This window comes from Phoca vitulina, unplaced genomic scaffold (genome assembly GCF_004348235.1).
Source record: "Phoca vitulina isolate PV1807 unplaced genomic scaffold, GSC_HSeal_1.0 scaffold22, whole genome shotgun sequence".
Taxonomy (NCBI): domain Eukaryota; kingdom Metazoa; phylum Chordata; class Mammalia; order Carnivora; family Phocidae; genus Phoca; species Phoca vitulina.
Window position 1 is genome coordinate 4,247,811 of NW_022589725.1, and position 21,101 is coordinate 4,268,911.

At 42.6% G+C, this 21,101-nt stretch overlaps 1 protein-coding gene across 1 annotated transcript in view; it reads left to right on the top strand.

Moving 5' to 3' along the window:
• PTPRT (protein tyrosine phosphatase receptor type T) overlaps positions 1-21,101 on the top strand; it is a 1,068,951-nt gene that overhangs the window by 477,418 nt on the left and 570,432 nt on the right. Inside the window, exons 7-8 of the mRNA XM_032419927.1 lie at positions 5,837-6,239; positions 8,107-8,177. Of these exons, the coding sequence (XP_032275818.1) occupies positions 5,837-6,239; positions 8,107-8,177 (474 nt within the window). The remainder of the gene's footprint in view (positions 1-5,836; positions 6,240-8,106; positions 8,178-21,101) is intronic.

The window sequence follows — 21,101 nt, forward strand, 5'->3', positions numbered from 1 at the left end:
GTAAGCTGCTGGCAGAGGATCGTGTCTGTTTTGTTTACTGCTGAATCCTCAGTGCTCAGAACAGCGTGTGACAGATAGCAGGTGCTCAGTGTTTGCAGAATGAGTGAACTAATGAATGTTCTGAGCACCTAGTTTTAATTGTTTACCAGTCTGGCCCTGTGTAGTACCTTCCCCGGCATTTCAGAACTACAGGAACCCCAAAGGCATTCTGTCTTTGTTCATAAACTTAACATGAATCGCAGGCCCACGGGTCACAAGCTCTCTCTGCAAGAGCTTCCCTGACCTCTAAACCAGATTAGGTCCCCTCATGGGCCTCCTAACTGCCTCTGCCACTCCCATCATGACTTTCATTCCACTTCATTGTCACTGCTGCTTTAATTGACTGCCTTACGCTCTCATTCCCTGCGTCCAGAGAGTCCATGTTTCTCGGCCACTAAAGTCCACATGCTCAGCATTCTGCCTGGCACGTGAGAAACAGAGTATGTACTAGTTGGGGTTTCTTTTCACAGGGAGTTCTATCAGGTTATTCATCTCAAGATCGTGACAGACAAAGCCCCTCGTGAAGAGAAGGATGGATTTGAAAACATAGCCTCTGCTATGAACTGAATGATTGTGTGCCCCTCCCTTTCCAAATTCATATGTTGAAGTCCTAACCCTGCATGTGATGGTATTAGGAGGTGGGGGAGTGGCCTTTGGGAGATGATTAGGTTTAGATGAGGTCATGTAAGTGGAGCTCCCATTATGGGTTTAGTGCCCTTATAAGAGGAGGATGAGAGCAGAGATCTTCCTTTCTCTATCATGGGAGCACATAATAAGAAGGAGATAGCCTGCAAAGCAAGAAGAGGGTTCTCACCAAGAACTGAATAGGCTTGCACCTTGATCTTGGACTTCTTAGCCTCCAAAACTGTAAGAAATAAATGTCTGTTGTTTAAGCCCCCCAGTCTGTAGCATTTTGTTATAACCACCCAAACTGCGAAGATAGGCTTTGTAGAAGATTTCTACTTAGGATATAGCATTTCATGGGTAGGGTCATATCTTTTTTTTTTAAATCAAAATCATTTTATTTTTTTATTATATTATGTTAATCACCATACATTACATCATTAGTTTCTGATGTAGTGTTCCATGATTCATTGTTTGCATATCACACCCAGTGCTCCATGCAGTACGTGTCCTCCTTAATACCCATCACCAGGCTAACCCATCCCCCCATGCCCCTCCCCTCTAGAACCCTCAGTTTGTTTCTCAGAGTCCATAGTCTCTCATGGTTTGTCTCCCCCTTCGATTTCCCACCCTTCATTCTTCCCTTCCTGCTATCTTCTTCTTCTTCTTTTTTTTTTAACATACAATGTATTATTTGTTTCAGAGGTACAGGTCTGTGATTCAACAGTCTTGCACAATTCACAGCGCTCACCACAGCACATACTCTCCCCAATATCTATCACCCAGCCACCCCATCCTTCCCAACCCCTACCACTCCAGCAACCCTCAGTTTATTTCCTGAGATTAAGAATTCCTCGTATCAGTGAGGTCATATGATACATGTCTTTCTCTGATTGACTGATTTTGCTCAGCATAATACCCTCCAGTTTCATCCACATCATTGCAAATGGCAAGATCTCATTCCTTTTGATGGCTGCATAATATTCCATTGTATATATATAGCACATCTTCTTTATCCATTCATCTGTCGATGGACATCTTGGCTCTTTCCATAGTTTGGCTATTGTGGACATTGCTGCTATAAACATCGGGGTGCACATACCCCTTCGGATCCCTACATTTGTATCTTTGGGGTAAATACCCAGTAGTGCAATTGCTGGGTCATAGGGTAGCTCTATTTTCAACTTTTTGAGGAACCTCTATACTGTTTTCCAGAGTGGCTGCACCAGCTTGCATTCCCACCAACAGTGTAGGAGGGTTCCCCTTTCTCCGCATCCCCGCCAACATCTATCGTTTCCTGACTTGTTAATTTTAGCCATTCTGACTGGTGTGAGGTGGTATCTCATGGAGGTTTTGATTTGGATGAACGATGGTGAGCTCTTTTTCATGTGTCTGTTGGCCATTTAGATGTCTTTGGAAAAATGTTCATGTCTTCTGCCCATTTCTTGATTGGATTCTTTGTTCTTTGTGTGTTGAGTTTGATAAGTTCTTTATAGATTTTGGATACTAGCCCTTTATGTGATATGTCATTTGCAAATATCTTCTCCCATTCTGTCAGTTGTCTTTTGGTTTTGTTGACTGTTTCCTTTGCTGTGCAAAAGCTTTTTATCTTGATGAAGTCCCAATAGTTCATTTTTGCCGGTAGGGTCATATGTTTAACCATTAAATATTTTAGCCCAAATGTGAAATTTATGAATGTGTTGGGTGGGTTATGGCCACGAGGACCTACTCATTTACTTTGCATTGTCCTATGGAAATCTTTGCATGTTTATTTTCACCCAGATATTTGGGACCCTGGGAGCCTGCAAGCACTAGATCTGTGAACCTAACATCAAGTTCCATTTCCTTACATGATTGTACTCCCAACTTCTAGCCCCTGCCATGGACTGCAACAAAGGGTGGTTTCGGGGTCCCAAAGAATTGTAGACTATTATGGGCATGTGGTCTGTCAGCAGGATCTCTGTGTTTTTCCTTTATTCTCAACATAGCCTCTTCAGGGGTTCATGCATAGGCTTCAGAAGGGTTCGTGAATGCCTGAAATGGTGGGCGTAACTTTCAGTAATAGACTTATGTGCATTTTCCTGCGAAGAGAGGCTGGGATTTCTCATCAGATCTTTGCAAGGGCCTATGCATCCTCAAAAGTTAAAAACTACTAGGAAAGACACCTGAGTGACCTTTCTGGCTAATTACTTAAACATCTGATGTACAAGAAGAAGAAGGAAGGAGCAAGAATGCTGCTTGGGCCCTGAGTTCTGATGCCCCACCCCCACCTTCTTCTACTTAACAGGCCATGAGCCCTCCCCAGCCTTGGTTTCCTTCCTGAAGACTCTGGCTGTTGGATTAGATGGCCTCCTCGATTTCTTGCACTGTCTGGTTGAACAGTTCATGTCAAAGAGGAGAACTGACAAACATGGTCTTTCTTTTCATTTAAAAAAGGGAGGTGCTTACCAAAAAAAAAAAATGTATATAATATATAAATATAATAATATATAAACATATTATATATAATAAATATATATAGTAGTATAAATATATAAATATAATATAATAATGTGTCTCATCCCTACTTTTCTCTCTTTGAATCACTAGGACGTGTGACTTCTAAAAGAATACCAATTATAAATCAGTGGTTACTAACAAAAGAGAAAACAAAACAATAATCTGATGGCTGCTTAGAACCAAGTAGCTGAAGCGCTTTGATGTACTTCATGATATATTCTTGAGGGGACAGAGGGAGAGAGAACCTCATTGGCTAGTCTGCACAGGGACATGTGAATTACTAAGTCATTTGAGATGGAGACATTTATTTACTCGAGGGAACGTTTGTTACTATATTGTACCTACCATCAGAAATTCGTGAAAGGAGACCGAACATTTGGAAAGAGTGATACTTTATTTTCTTTCTGGTGGTCAGCAATTTACTGCTAATGCCTGAAATACAGCAAAAATCGTGGTGTAAAGTCGATGGGAGAGAGCTTAATGTGGCCACTTGCTCAAGCCCCAAAGTATTGAAGTCTGCTGCACTTAATTCTGTCCGGGGCCAGCCTGTGAATAATTACATTAAGGAGTTGGGCAGAGTCGTCACAGAGCTACCATATACCACCCTGGGGGCCTCCCTGGAAACTGATGGGAACTCTGGAGAGTTGACAGTGGTGATACGAGGGTCTATATATTTAAAATGCACAAAGGATGAGCCCAGAAATTATCTGCCTGCCAACTTAACTTCTCTACCTGGAACAAATTATCCAAAAATCAATTTGCAAACACCTTTGAGATAACAAGGCCTTGAGTAATAACCTTCATGGCTTTGTAAAGAAAAGCATCTAGCCTGACTAATCTGCTTAATTTCCTTCTCTGACCAAATGGCAGGCTGTAATAGAGGCAATCTGAAGTTGTCCCTTAAGATTTGCTTCAAGTCACACTGAGAAAATATTGTCCACCTCTGTTTCATAGCAATTATTCTGTCTCTGGAGAATCTTTGTGGCTAGGTAATTAGTTAAAAAGCAAACACGGAAGGAGTCTAATCTATCCTGAAGCTCTCACCTGAGTTTCAGACTGAAACCTGTACCTGCCTCACCCACCTGAATAGCCCAGAGGCCATCCAGAAGTTCTCGAACATATCTATGTTGTACTCCACCCCCAGATGCCTCCTCTCACCCTCCACTTCCTAATTCTACCCCAAGAGTCACTAACTTGTTCATATCCATTGACAGATCCCATTTCTGGCAGTTGGTTCCAAAAAAAACATAAGACAAGAAAAACTGGAGTCATTGGCACAGACCTGTTCATTGCAGCATTATTTACCATAGCAAAACTTGGAACTCATGTGCCCAGCCATTTGAGATTAGTTAGTGTGATTACCTGATAGATGGTTCTGTAGCTATTTAAGACAGTGACGACAAAATCCATGTTGTAAACAGTCTTTAGAATGTAGTAAGTGAGGGAAGAAAAACATTGGGTCTATGTATTGCTGTAGCTGTATGAAAAAGGCTTAAATATATGAATACAAATTGGAACATGGAGAAATAAAAATGGCTATTATATTGGGTCATAGGGAAGGGGACTTATTTTCTTTTTGTTCTTATTTTCTTTATTGTTCCACTGCTATTTTCTGCTGCAGCAAAAATAGCAAATATATACACTTTGATTTTTAGAAAATGGACATCTAGAGGCAAACAGCTTTCCAAGGGAATAGCTGGTAAGGGAAGGCAGAGAGATGTGGGTTCCATCCTGCCTTACCTGTAAGCTTCATGATCTCCGTTAGGTGACCCCATTGCTTGGGTTCTTTGTTTTTTTCCATCAAAATGGAGGTGGAAGATTTGCACAAAGTAATGCGTATGAGATTTCTTGGTAAATAAGGAATACAAAGTTAATGTTAATTTCTGCAGCTTTGCCAGAGGGCTAAGAATTGCCAGTAAGACCCACTGTGAGGGCTTGTTGAAATTCTCGTTTATTTAGCTGAAGAAGTAGAACTTAATGGGAGAGGGGCAACTCATAGCAGGATAACCCTGCATGACTTTTCCCTTGACCCTTGATTCCCACAGGGGCCACTGTGCCAGTGACACTCGCCCTGATGGAGGGAACCCACTGGAGTTGAGGAGGAAGCTGAATTTTTGCTGTGCCATCATCCTTTTGCTTCTTAGGCTCCAAGCACTATTTGGGGAGAACTTCCACTAACAACCTGTGTGTTGCTATGAAAGAAATGTTTGTAAATCTCAGACTCCTCTGGGCTTTGAACCAAACTCCACTTTAGTAAAGCATGTTCTCGTTTGAGGATAGAAAACAGAATATTAATCTAGGCATCTTTGCTGTGTTCTAGAAAATCCATTTACCCACTGTTGCCTTCTTTCTTCATTTCCTTTATTTTTTTAAATTTTACGGTGTTATGTTAGTCACCATACAATACATCATTGGTTTTTGATGTGATGGTCCACGGTCCATTGTTCATTTCCTTTAAATGAAGGAGATATGGTAGCGTGGGAGAAGGAATACTGACTCAGGTATTCACATACAAAATCATGGCAATTTGAGTAGGACGTGAATGGGGTTAAGAAAGGGATCTGAGCGACTGTATATAGCTCTCTCGGGAATTCTGTCCTTGTCCTTACATGCTTCGATTCTTCTCTCTAAACCGCTTGGGTCTGACATCCTTTGCTGATTCCTTGTCTTCCAGAGCCTCCCACACCCATCGCCCCCCCAGAGCTGCTGGCCGTAGGGGCCACATACCTGTGGATCAAGCCAAATGCCAATTCTATCATCGGCGATGGCCCCATCATCCTGAAGGAGGTGGAATATCGCACCACCACGGGCACCTGGGCCGAGACCCACATAGTTGACTCTCCCAATTATAAGCTGTGGCATCTGGACCCTGACGTGGAGTATGAGATCCGGGTGCTGCTCACACGACCAGGGGAGGGAGGCACGGGGCCACCAGGGCCTCCCCTCACCACCAGAACCAAATGTGCAGGTAAGAACTTCGTTTATAGCTACATTTTGAGAGGTTGGGCAGTTGATCCTCCTCTTGGCATCAGTGACAATCATCCTGAAACTTCTCTGATGGGAGTGTGCATCCTGTTGTAGAGAGCAATAGTCAGGGTTTTGGTCTTGCCTTAGAGGACTTTCAGGGTCTGGCGGTAACTCTGGAGATGGCCTAGCTTTGACTGTGGTTCGTAAAGCCACCTGACTCCAGCTATGTCAGGGAGACATTCCTGGTCCTGACAGTGTTTCCAGTGGGACATTGGTTCTGTCTCTGCAAGGACTTCTGGTGTCTCCGTATGTCTGAGGCTTCCTAGTACTAAAAGTGTCCCTGAGGGTTCTTGGTCTTAGGTCCCTGAGGGCTTCTGGCTCTGTGTGCCTTGTTAAAGGCCTTGTTTGAACTATATCCCTGAGTGCTTCTGATTCTTGTTATATATCTAAGGTGTTTGTGATTTTAACTTTGTCTGTGAGGATCCATGGCTGGGCCTATGACCCTAATGAGCCCTTGGTTTTCATAGTTTCCCTGAGGGTTCCTCCTTCTGTCTCTGAAGGGTTCCTGGTGCCAACCATATCTTGAGTACCTCCTGGCTCTGAAAGTGTCTTTCAGTGGATTCTGGAACTGCTTTAATCTCTAAGAACTTTCTGGCTCTGTATCCCTCGGAACCTTCTAGTTCCAACCTGAGAGTCTGGACTAGGACTGTCCCTCCAAGGGTGGTCTGGATTCTGTATCTCTGCAAGCTCCTGGCTCAGTGCACTCTGGGGGTTAGTGACTCCAGCACTTTCTCTGAGGTTTTTGGATGCTGCTTAAGAGTTTGGTGTCTGGGACTGTGTCTAAGAAGATTCTTTTGATCCAACTGCATAAATATTTCTGGGGACTCCAGGCTTCTGGAGGAGCATTGGCTAGGATTGTATCTCTGACTATATCCCTGATATGTTCCAGCTCTGAATGGAACTCAAGAAGTTAAAAGAACTCAATGTTTTGCTTTGTCTTGTTTTGTTTTCCTTTATATCCCATTATTTATATTTTCTCATTTTTCTCCTCTAACCATTTGATGTAAGTACTTTTATCTCATATATACATGAAGAAATAGAGACCCAATATTTTAAGACTTTTTGTACAAAGAGGTAGAATTGACCACTGGCACAGTCAGAATTTGCATTCAGGTTTTTCTGACCCTAATGCCATTGATGATCGGTCACACCACGATGCAAGCAGAGGGGTGTGCGCCATCAGCATGGAATACAGAGCTTCCACTGGTGGGCAAGGGAGGTGGCAGCATGGGCCATTGGCTTCCACTGGGAAAAGAGTCACTGATGGCTTCTGGGTGGGGAGAAAAGGACCCATCAGCACAGTGACCTCATAGAACAAGAAAGCAAAGCAAAATACAGTTAGCTCTACTATAATGTGACCTATGTGTCCCTAAAAATCACTGCAATATGGAAAGTTATACAGTAAAAACCATCAGAGTAACGGGAAAAAGTAGGATTGGGGCACAACACTCCTACTTCATCAGTGACACATTTAAAAAGAGAGGGAAGTAAGTAAAAGTGATGGCACAGTGTCCCGCATGTTAATGGTGTAGGATATGCATATATACTGCAGTGTATATGAGGTGTTTCCTTGAAGGGACCCGAAGTTTGCTTTGGAAGTGTGTGTCAGAAAGGTTACAACCTGTGGGCGACAGTGGTGGGTGAAGAGTGCTTTCTGAACATGGTGGCAAGTCGTGACATCTGCTGTGGATGGATGTGGCTCTCAGCACGTCCAGCCAGTGGACGTAGCAAGTGGATGTTTGAGGTGGGTACGTTCTGTGTATTCCTGTGTGGCTCCGTTGAGCTGGGTGGGGTTTTCTGCTTCAGTAGTGTTTTCCATACAGAATCACACATAGTAAGTGTGACATTCGTGTCATGCTCAAATTGTCCCCTAATATGTCAATCATGTTGGAACAACATTCGCGTTGTCAAAACAAGAGCTATAGCAGAATTGACGGTAATCATTCTTAAGTACCTCAGTAGTGCATCTCGACAGTATGGAATCCAAGGTTAGTGAGGATGTCCATTGCTTGGGAATATTCTTTTGAACGTCATCGAACCACTGTGATAAATGGAAATGCCATTTTCTTGATTATTTTCAAAAGCGGGCCTTTTGTAAAATTCCTTATTGAAACCCGATTATGAAACCTATTTTAGGACATAAGATTATGTTATTAAACAAGGTAATACCTTATCTCAGCTTTGCAATTCAATATTCATCCATAAAATAATTGATTTGATCCTGCCAATGAGACTTTTCTCTTTCCACGGGGTAAATCTAAGAGTTTCCAGGGTTTTTGATCTTTATAAATGATACTCAAAATACTTTAGCAGCCCCCATGGACTTATTTGCTGATGATCATATAATACATTTTGAAATTCAATCGCAAGATGATCATCTCAATAAAAATTTACAATCTATTGCAAACTGTTGCCATGACTGTGTAATGGATTTTACATGTGGAAAACACAATTGTCTGACTATCACTATAAAAATTATGAGTTGAAATGCTGTTTGTGGTTTTATATTTCAAAAAATGTTGGTGTTTAAGTAAGTTACAGCTAAAATCTTAAATAACCCACATTTTACAAAATGTGTCATCAAGAACATAATCTTCTCTCCCACATTGCCACTGATGGTAGAATGTTCTTTGCCTCATAATTAATTTTTAAGTGGATTTCAGGGCTGGTATCCATTTGTGGATGCTGTTTATTGGGGTTGGTACTCTCTGAGTACCCCCCATTCCTTTTTCTATTATCAGTCACACTGGAAATGTACTCATTATTTTGCAAAACAGAAAATGAGAGAATGTGGAATGTGGAAGGTGTAATTTCTGCCCAGAGGAATTTACAGACTCAGTTAAGATTCCAGCAAAACAGCAAAAAGGGTAAAACATAAACATAAAGTCGAATATTGAAATAGCATGCTTCCTGGAGAAAAACCAGGTTGCTGTGGAAAAGCAGTGCTCTTAAAGTGGTCTGGAGCACTGGTTCTCAAAACGTAGTCCCTGGACCAGCAGCATCAGCATCACTCGGGGATGCATTAGAAATGCAAATTCTTAGGCCCCATGCCCTGACCGAATGATTCAGAAATTCTGGGGGTGGAGCCCAGAAATCTGTCCTTGAAGGAGCCCTCTGAGTGATGCTGAGGCACACCCACATTGAAGAACCACTGGTATACCGTGCCACACCAGCATGCCACTTTGGGGGTGTGCCCATTATGTTGATCCTTAAGGCAGCTCCGAGAGGTAGACGGGAGGAAGACTAAGGCTCAGAATCATCAGACCAAGGTCACAGATCAATTCAGTGTTTAGCACTAAGTCTCTTGGCCCAGGGAGCTCCCCATCACATGGTTTGATGGAGTCTACTCTCCATGCGTCCTCTGGAGCATGGGCTTGGGTAGTAGGGAGCCTGGCAATTATGGAGACCAGCCGCATGGTCTAGTCCACTGCAGCCATAGGCCTTCCCGTCAAACATCTCTGGAGTCCCTTCCCTGGGCCAGACTCTGTGCTAGGCCCTGGTGGCAGAGGCTTAAAGCAGGAGCTCAGGCTACAAGTGCCCAGGTATAGCTCAGGAAGATACCAGGGGGCCAGTTCAGCAAGGGCAGATGGGGATGTATTCTGGTTCTTCTAGGTCCGACAGGCCACTGGCTAGGTATGTCCTTGGTGCATCAGGAGTGGGGTTTCACCTTTAAGAGTGGAGATGGTCAAGAGTTTGTCGACACAGCAGCATCCTAGCCCAATAGTCTGTGGAGTTCAGAACGAGACTTTTAGCCAGTTAAGCCAGAACTTGGACAGACTATCAGATAGGGCATGTGGGGGTGAGAGAAGAGGGCCAAAGATGATACTCCTAGGCTTTTGGTTTGGATGGCTGAGAGATGAGTGGTGGAACTGCTTTCTGGGATGGAAAACAATAGCTGGGTTCGGGGCAAGGGAGCGTGTTCAGGTTTGAAGATGTTATTTTGGGGGTAAAAATGCCCAGCAAGTGATGGCATCGGAAACATGGAGCCTAGGAGAGACCAGCGGGCTACCTCTTCATCTTCTCTGAGAACCACCTGATGGCATCTGCATTGTAGAATCAAAGGGACTTCTTAGTACCAGTGAAAGTCTGATTTTCTTTCTTCATGCTATTCCCTGGAGATGCCCCATTCATTTGTTTTTTTTTTTTTTCATTTATCATTTTGTTCATTTTGTTCTTTTGCTCAGTTTAATCATTTGCCATCCGTCCTGAGATACAGGCATGTGCTGCATATGTGATCATGTACATCAAAGTGCTTTGAAAAGCTCAAAATACTCTTCAGATGCCTGTAATAAAACAAATTATTTTTTAATTAGATTTATTTTTTTATTATGTTAATCACCATGCATTACATCATTAATTTTTGATGTAGTGATTCATGATTCATTGTTTGCATATAATACCCAGTGCTCCATGCAGTACATGCCCTCTTTAATACCCATCACCAGGCTAACCCATTATTGGTTGCTGCTACTGTTCAGGATGTTGCGATTATGAATTTTTTTTCTTCTCATTGCATCCTATGGGATTGCACAGGATTTTATTTTATTTTATTATTATTTTTATTTATTTTTTTATTATTATGTTACTCACCATACATTACATCATTAGTTTTTATTATGTTAATCACCATACATTACATCATTAGTTTTTGATGTAGTGTTCCATGATTCATTGTTTGTATATAACACCCAGTGCTCCATGCAGAACGTGCCCTCCTTAATACCCATCACTGGGCTCACCCATCCCCCCACTCCCTCCCCTCTAAAACCCTCAGTTTGTTTCTCAGGGTCCATAGTCTCTCATGGTTCGTCTCCCCCTTCGTTCTTCCACTCCTGCTATCTTCTTTTTTTTTTTTAACATATAATGTATTATTTGTTTCAGAGGTACAGGTCTGTGATTCAACAGTCTTGCACAATTCACAGTGCTCACCATAGCACATACACTCCCCAATGTGTATCACCCAGCCTCCCCATCCCTCCCACCCCCCACCACTCCAGCAACCCTCAGTTTGTTTCCTGAGATTAAGAATTCCTCATATCAGTGAGGTCATATGATACGTGTCTTTGTCTGATTGACTTATTTTGCTCAGCATAACACCCTCCAGTTCCATCCACGTCGTTGCCAATGGCAAGATTTCATTCCTTTTGATGGCTGCATAATATTCCATTGTGTATATATAGCACATCTTCCTTATCCATTCATCTGTCGATGGACATCTTGGCTCTTTCCATAGTTTGGCTATTGTGGACATTGCTGCTATAAACATGGGGGTGCACGTACCCCTTCGGATCCCTACATTTGTATCTTTGGGGTAAATACCCAGTAGTGCAATTGCTGGGTCATATGGTAGCTCTATTTTCAACTTTTTGAGGAACCTCCATACTGTTTTCCAGAGTGGCTGCACCAGCTTGCATTCCCACCAACAGTGTAGGAGGGTTCCCCTTTCTCCACATCCCTGCCAACATCTGTCGTTTGTGATTATGAATTGTTAAAACAGGAAGTCTTACATGTCCATTTGTCTGGACTGACTGGCAGGTGAAGGGATGGGCCATATTCTTTTGTTCTTCATCATCTCATGGGAGATCCCACTTCAGAATCTGATGATCCTAGTCTGGACTCTCAAAGGTTTTCTTGTCTAGAACAGTGGATGGTTTTCTGTGGCACATCTCCAACAGCAGACATCCAGGGATAGGACTTGGGTCCTAGGAGGGCTGTCTGTTGCCGATCCAGCCTCACCTTGAGTGCTGTCTCTGATGGAAAGCTCAGTATCTCCCATAGCAGACCATTTAACTTTGTGGATCCTGGGGGTTACCATTACTCTGTACCTAATACTAGCTGGTTATCACAAAACTCTGGATGGGGTCCTATATAGGAGCGGAGTGTCCTTTAGGTTCAAAAGAGCAGAGGCTGCTAGCATCAATATCTGGATTTCACAAGGAGAACCAAGGTCAGTGGCATTGAGAATGGGGGTGAGAGCCAGCAATTGGGGAAGGCCAGTGAGATGAGGAGAGATGCAGACACACCCTTGGTCCAATTCATCTTCTCTCCAGGTAACACTTTTAATGGCCCGAGCATCTGCTTGTTGATGCCTTAAAACTCTCATGCAGAATCAGACAGAAGAAATTCTCCCTCATTGTCACCTGAATCTGGCTCCCTTCAACACCCACTTATATATGGGTCTGGTTTTACTCTCAGGAGACATATTCCTCCTTATCTCAGGAACAGGTCCTCAGCAACCCAAAGTTATCTCTCTTACACTCTGGAAATCTATTCCCTTCATCCTTAGAAGCCCTGCTTGAGCCAGACGCTCGGCAATAACCGTCACTTCACAGTTGTGGAGCCACAAATCAACAATCTGGCAAACTAGTGATCGTAACACCCCCTCCCCCAACCGTGATTGCTTACTCCCTGTAAATCAAAGGCCCCCTTGCCTGGGCACCCACTTCATTGTGGGCTCACATTGTTCAGGTTTTCCAAATGGAAAGTGACTTTGTACAGCCCGAAATGTGACACACACTGCTGATTTGGAGAGCTCTCTTCTTCTTTCCCTCCACCTGAGGTTTGATTGCACATTATATTTTATTTACATATTTATGGATTCCTACTTGAAGTGATATGTGTCTGTCTCCTCTAAGGGAATAAGGAGGAATTCATATTGCTGGGCTCAATGAAGTGAGAGTAGTCATTAGAATTGAGTGAGAAGAATTGGGGCTTTAGAGCCAAGAAGAATCTCGTTTTTATTTCCAGCTGGTACTTGCTGTCTGGATGACCGTGCACCTTCCTGTGGTTCTGCTGCTTTTCTTCATTTACAGGAGATTACAACACACTGTTTTCTTGTGAAGCCTCAGTGATATAAGTTAGAAGCCTAGTAGAGAACCCAAAACATAGAAGCCCCTTAATGAACATTATTTGGAAAAAAAAAAAATAGTCTTCAGGCCTAGGAAGGAGGGTGTCAGGATCTAAACCGATTGCTTTCATTCTGGCATGATGGACCCTGTCATAAAGGACTTCTCTAGTGCTCTTGTCTTTCCTTTCTCAGAAAGTGGTGGGTGAGTACAGCAGCTCAGAGCTGCAGGGAAGATGTGAAAGGAAAGGCTTTGCAGGTGCGCTGGAGTTCTTGATGCATGCTTGCAGGGCACAGTGGTGGGTGTGATGGTACCTGCTAATGGGGTCGGGGGTGTAGATAGGAGTTGCGCTTTTTCCAGTTTGGTCTTAGTCCCAAGTAAGAGAGAGAAGCATGTTATCCAGACCCATCTCTTTTCTGGGAGGCCAAGGTTTGTGAACATGAGAACTTGCAAACAGGCATGGAGGTGAGTTAGTCTTCACTCTCTTCAATGAGCATCCTCAGGCAGGCTCTCTGTTTTCAGTCTAGCCTGCAGTTCTAGGGCGGAGTGGAAGGATAGAAAGAGAGAAGGAGGAACTGAGGGTTTAGAAAATAGAACAAAGCCACGTAACTGGCCTTTTTGCTTTTTTGTTTTTCTTAAGTTTCTATAAGCATCAGCTTCAATAGGGGTAGTATTACCTGGCCTAACTCTTAGGGCTCTGAATTAGAAGCAAATGGAGCTTCTTTCTGAGCAGGATGATGGTATGAGCCCAGACATCTAACTCCCATCTCTGCTCTGCCATAATCCTGGTGTGATTACCCATGAGTCTTAGGGAAGCACAGCAGGATCAACCAGTAGTAGTCAGATCACCATCCCACCCAGAATCAAAGCAAAATCTGAAGACCAATGGAGAAATTTCCAACACCATAACAAACTAGGGAAAGAAAGTCTTCCATGCATGGCACACCAGGCTCAAAGGGACATTGTTGCCCGAGTTGTGCCGGTGAGCTCAGACTGGAGGCGCCCACAGAAGATGGATTTTGACAACCACTTGTGCACAATGATTTGGAGAAGCAGTCCTCATTCTTCCACTTTTCCTTTCCTCCTCTGCTTCCTCTGTTGCTTCTGTGCCTCCTTCCTCCCCTGGAACATAGGACCATGGAGGAGAAATGAGGGGATGAAGAGAGAGAAAGCCTGCTCTCACCATACTTGGTTCAGGAGTTGCTGCATGAGCCAAAGGGTGTCTGCACGTGAGCAGGCATCTGCTGGGGCATGAGATGTCCCTCTCCTTGCAGACCCTCTCCCCTCCCTCCCTCTGCACACATGATGTCTACAGGTGGCTACCTTGGAGCCCCTCACTTGGTTTAGGGAAGATGAGGAGAAAAGCTAAAGCCTTCTTCCCTTACCCCTATTCACAACCTCCAGGAGTCTCTTCTCCCAGTCTGTGTGGCCTCCTTGTTGTGTGGGCCGAGTGTGGTGTTGGAGTGGAGAGGGAGGGTCCAGTTGGGTGCCTCTGATGGTCTCAAAAAGGACATCTGGAAGTGCCTCAGCTGTTCTCTGGAGGATGTGGTAGTACTTACTCCTTAATCTTCTTGGTTTTGTAGCCTTGGGTAAAATTCCCAAGTAACAAGAAAAACCCTATTAAACATCCTGTTACTTTTAGATTTTTCTGCTCCCCCATCATCCTTAGAGAACTAGGGCCTGGAGGGTAAAGTACAATAAGTCAACAAACATACCCTGGTAAATACTCCCTGATTCTTTCTAACCTTGAAAATCGAGATTAGAAGAAAAAGTGAGCCATGGAGAGGTAGTATTAATGATAATAAAAGTTGTTTATCAAACTTGCTGGATTAAAAAAATAGCTCCCAAATACTTTAAAATTGGAGGTAGTCATTCCTCTACCTATGAAAATCTTGAGCCAGCAACACAAAGAAGTTGGATGATTATAGTAATGAGAACCATGGTTACCCAGTTTTGAGTTTCTGTAGTATGCAAGGCCCATAGCATTGAGCTTGTTTTGAAGACTTTACTTGGAATTCTTGCAGCAACTTAATGGGGGGGTGGGTGGCGGTGGGTATAACTTCCTCCACTGTCTGGAAGGTAAGTGACTTACCCAAAGCCATATACCTGACCAGGTGGCCTAGTTGGGAACCGAGCATTGAACTACATAGCTACAAAGCTCGAGCTCTTTCTGAAATGACCCCCAGAGGGGCGCCTGGGTGGCTCAGTTGTTAAGCATCTGCCTTTGGCTCAGGTCATGATCCCAGGGTTCTGGGATCGAGCCCCGCATCGGGCTCCCTGTTCCGCAGGAAGCCTGCTTCTCCCTCTCCCACTCCCCCTGCTTGTGTTGCCTCTCTCGCTGTGTCTCTCTCTGTCAAATAAATAAATAAAATCTTTAAAAAAAATAAAATAAAATGACCCTCAGAATCCAGCATCATTATGAAAGCATAAGGCACTGTGACCAAGTTGGGTTTATTCCAGAAAGGCACTGATGAAAAATATTGAATACTGGAACAGCTATTGGTATAATGCCTCATACCAGTAGGTCAAAGGATAAAAACCATCTGATCTCCAGAGAGGCTGATAAGTAATTTGAAAAAAAATCAGCCTTCATTACTGATCAGAATTCTTAATAAGCTAGGAATGGAAAGGCACTTTTTTTTCTTTTTCCCTAGGAGCAAATATTCTTACAGCATCAAAGCCTAGAGAATAAACTAAACAACAAAAAAAAAGTTAGGATTACCAAGAGATTTGGTAGTATGGTCAGACACAAAGCAAATAAACAAAAATCAATAGCGATATGCCAGTAATAACCATATAAAAATATAATAAAATGTATCCTGTTCTCAAATGCAATTATAAATACTTAGGAGTAAACCTAGAAATATGTAGAAACTATGTATGAAAACACACACATCTGTAAAACTTTACTGAGGATAATAAAGCAAGACCTGAATAAATGGAGAGATACATCATGTAGTTGGATTAGCACATTTAATATTGTGGGGGTGTCAGTTCTCCCCGAATTAATTTATGGGTTTAATTCAATTGCAGTCAAAACCCGGATTCTTTTTGGAATTTGACAAAGTGATTTCAAAATTTATCTGAAAATAATATAGAGGAGAAGATAATAGAGCGCTTTAAAAAAGTGGTGTGGGGGTCACTTCACTGTGAAATATCAACATGTGTCATAGCTATAATCATTGAAGCCCAGAAAATAATGCAGTACGTAGTGAAACTAGCTGTTAACATTTATATGAATGGAGAATCGCTTAACAGTCTATTTGTAATTGGTTAATAATTTGGAAAAATAGAATGCATTGCATATATATTATGATATGCTAAATAAATTCTGGATTGATTAAGAACTTAAAAGCAGAAAAAAGCAAGAACCAGAGGAAACTAAATATTGTTCTTTTATTACGAGGACCTTTCAGTTCATTGAAAGCAAACAAATATGCCATTGAGTCACAGTTCACAAATTTTACTATGTAAAAAGAAAAGGAGAAGAAAAACTTCTATATTAACAAAATTCGAAAAGCAAATGGGTAAGCTGGGTGTGGGAAAATATGACAGAACCGATAAGATAGGGATAATATTCTTACATAAAAGAACTCTAACAAGTCAATAAAAATGTCATTATCCTGATAGAAAAAAAAGGCCAAAAAATATTGACAGGTAATTTTCAAACCAAATATGAATGGTGAAGAACAAATTTAAAATGTCCAATGTCACAGATAATCAAATTAAGTGCATTGTTAACCTATAAGATGACCGAAATATATCTATTTTTAATTGGTAAAAAATCAGCGTTGGCAAGGAGCAATGAAGTGGTCTCTTAGAGGTGTTGCTCCAGGTGGGTTAACTGGCACAGCGTCTTTAGAGGACAATTTGCTAATTTTTTTCTTCTAACAAAATAATCAGAGCTGCACAAGAGGAGCTGTATGCATGGAGGTCGTCACTGCATTATTTATAAGGGCAAAAACTTGGAAATCACTTACATGCCCCAACAATAGGAGCACAGTTAAGGAAAATTCTTGTGCATGCACACAGTGAATTCTATGCTGGCATTACCAACCATGTATTTCATAGAATATCTGATGGCATGGGTCAGTGTTCATGCTGTGGTAAGTTCAAAAAAATCAGCTTGCAAAACTGCATATGTAATTACTGTCCCAGTTTTTTTGAAATATAAATATGCAGCCCATGTACCAGCTGGTGAGTTTATCAGAGCTATAAAGTATTGACCAGAATTCCCCGTTCCAAATCCTGCACCTGGTCTGATCCTGCCCCCTAGATTCCCAGGGAAGCCCATGTTACCCCCCCCCCCCATTCACTGCCTGCCCTGAGTTCTAGAACATCGCTCTGTTTCTCCTGGCTGTCCCAACTGGACCGAATATGGAACTGGTCTCTCTCCACCACTCTCCCAAAGCTGCGTGGACACAAGGCTCTTTCTTCTCCTGATGCTTGATGGGACACAGGCAAGGGATCGCCTTGCTCTGCTACCAGCAGACAACTTGAAATCCTTCTGTAGACTTAAAGGTCCTTGTAGTGGGCAGGGATTTTTCATCATCTTCTCTCCCTCCCAGATCAACCAGGTGATGCAAAGTCTTCTCATTTCCAGAGCAGTTTCTCTTTCCCCTGATTGATTCCAGCTTTAGCTCCAGGCCTTTCTTTGCATACCTTTTGCATTGAAGTACACGCTAAAAAGGAGTGTGGAGAGGGCGACTAATGCTGAGATCAAATCCTTTTTTTAGTGAGAACAACCTTCCCTTAAAAAAAAAAAGTGTTTTAATTTATCTGCCCTCATGTGCATGCACAGTCACACATACCATATATATGCTATGTATTTGTAAGTAAATATATACATTCAGTAAGTTGTAGGCCACTGTAAACAGTTTCTGCTTCATTGTGTTGTATAAAATGTGTACAAATGAAAAGTAGGTTTCCCCCTCAGGGTCAAATGTGAACGTGAAAGATAGTTATAAATTATAAAGCACTGTATATAAATGTGAGAGGTTATTTTTATCATAGTGTATCATTGACATTCTTGGAAGGTATGCACACTTGCTGAGCCCTGGGATGTGAACACAACTTTGTGCTGTGTTCAAATGGAGCAGGGGACAGTCAGATTAGGGGTTTGCCCCATCTGAGTTGGAATCCAGGTTCTGTCATTAGGATGCTGGGCAGCTTTGGGCAATTTGCTTAACTTCTCTGAACCATTTTCCGCATTAAATGTGATAATACTACTTACATAATTGAATAGAAGTTAGGGTCATTGATATTAATGATGGCTAATGCACTGAATCTGCTTGCAACCCCACAAAGGAAGGTAGGTACCATCATCACCATCACTACCAAAGTCTAGAGAAGTTAAGTATTTTTTTGCAAATCACAACGATTAGGAAGTGGCTAAAGTTAGAGCCCATGGAGTTTGACTCTGATTCCTGCTCTTACCCAGCTGGCCATATAAGCTTGGCACAATGCTCTGAACTGTAGTAGGTGCTTAGTAAATGGGAGATTTGGCAGTTGAACACCCTAGAGACTCTCTCCCTATCCAGACCCTCCTAACCAGTGAGCCCAAAGACCTTCACTGCAGTGGGCTCAAGGGGCACAATGGGTAGCCACTTGCTGTGCTTCCAAAGGAAAGGGATTGATTGACTTCATGAGAGAGGGAAGCCGGTGTCAGTCATGGTTTCTGCATGACACCCACTATTGTCCTGACCCACAGTCATTCTGAGATGCTTAAGGGGGGCTGTGGCAGGAGCTGAGAGTGGAAGCTGGGGCGTCTTTCAGGACCCAGCAGGGAATGGCTCTCCATCTGCCATTGCCATATAGATTTCCCTAGCTGGGGATGTCTTGGATCACTGGGGGCATATGCATCTCTTCCACCCAACCCTTTTCCCGGCTGTGTCCAGGGCTGCTACAGCTACTGTGGGGGTTGCTACTTCTGCACTTCCTTCATTGTCCTCTTGGTCTTCATACTTGAAAAAAAATGAAACAGTATTGATGCCAAAGCACATTTTTGGAAAGAGAACATACATTCCATATACCAATTAGTATTTTTTTTTTTGCTAGTGCATATTCCCTCTTTTTTTTATCTGTAATTTTTAAATTATTTTTTATTGTTATGTTAATCCCCATACATCATTAGTTTTAGATGTAGTGTTCCATGATTCATTGTTTGTGCATAACACCCAGTACTCCATGCAGAACGTGCCTCCTCAATACCCATCACCAGGCTAACCCATCCTCCCACCCCCCTCCCCTCTAGAACCCTCAGTTTGTTTTTCAGAGTCCATCGTCTCTCATGGTTCGTCTCCCCCTCCGATTTCCCCCCCTTCATTCTTCCCCTCCTGCTATCTTCTTCTTCTTTTTTTTTTTTCCTTAACATATATTGCATTATTTCTTTCAGAGGTACAGATCTGAGATTCAACAGTCTTGCACAATTCACAGCGCTTACCAGAGCACATACCCTCCCCAGTGTCTATCACCCAGTCACCCCATCCCTCCCACCCCACCCCCCACTCCAGCAACCCTCAGTTTGTTTCCTGAGATTAAGAGTTCCTCATATCACTGAGGTCATATGATACATGTCTTTCTCTGTTTGACTTATTTCGCTCAGCATAATACCCTCCAGTTCCATCCACATCGGTGCAAATATCAAGATCTCATTCCTTTTGATGGCTGCATAATATTCCATTGTGTATACCACATCTTCTTTATCCATTCATCTGTCGATGGACATCTTGGCTCTTTCCATAGTTTGGCTATTGTGGACATTGCTGCTATAAACATGGGGGTGCACGTACCCCTTCGGATCCCTACATTTGTATCTTTGGGGTAAATACCCAGTAGTGCAATTGCTGGGTCGTAGGGTAGCTCTATTTTCAACTTTTTGAGGAACCTCCATACTGTTTTCCAGAGTGGCTGCACCAGCTTGCATTCCCACCAACAGTGTAGGAGGGTTCCCCTTTCTCCGCATCCCCGCCAACATCTGTCATTTCCTGACTTGTTCATTTTAGCCATTCTGACTGGTGTGAGGTGGTATCTCATTGAGGTTTTGATTTGGATTTCCCTGATGCCGAGCAATATTGAGCTCTTTTTCATGTGTCTGTTGGCCATTTGGATGTCTTCTTTGGAAAAATGTCTGTTCATGTCTTCTGCCCATTTATTGATTGGATTCTTTGTTCTTTGGGTGTTGAGTTTGATAAGTTCTTTACAGATTTTGGATACTAGCCCTTTATCTGATATGTCATTTGCAAATATCTTCTCCCATTCTGTTGGTTGTCTTTTGGTTTTGTTGACTGTTTTCTTTGCAAAAGCTTTTTATCTTGATGAAGTCCCAATAGTTCATTTTTGCCCTTGCTTCCCTTGCCTATGGCGATGTTTCTAGGAAGAAGTTGCTGCGGCTGAGGTCGAAGAGGTTGCTGCCTGTGTTCTCCTTTAAGATTTTGATGGACTCCTGTCTCACACTGAGGTCTTTCAACCATTTGGAGTCTATTTTTGTGTGTGGTGTAAGGAAATGGTCCAGTTTCATTCTTCTGCATGTGGCTATCCAATTTTCCCAACACCATTTGTTGAAGAGACTGTCTTTTTTCCATTGGACATTTTTCCTGAAGGTTTTGCTGAAGGTTATTTGACCATAGAGTTGAGGGTCCATTTCTGGGCTCTCTATTCTGTTGCATTGATCTCTGTGTCTGTTTTTGTGCCAGTACCATACTGTCTTGATGATGACAGCTTTGTAGTAGAGCTGGAAGTCCGGAATTGTGATGCTGCCAGCTTTGCTTTTCTTTTTCAACATTCCTCTGGCTATGCGGGGTCTTTTCTGGTTCCATACAAATTTTAGGATTATTTGCTCCATTTCTTTGAAAAAAGTGGATGGTATTTTGATGGGGATTGCATTGAATGTGTAGATTGCTCTAGGTAGCATTGACATCTTCACAATATTTTTTCTTCCAATCCATGAGCATGGAACGTTTATCCATTTCTTTGTGTCTTCCTCAATTTCTTTCATGAGTATTTTATAGTTTTCTGAGTACAGATCCTTTGCCTCTTTGGTTAGATTTATGCCTAGGTATCTTATGG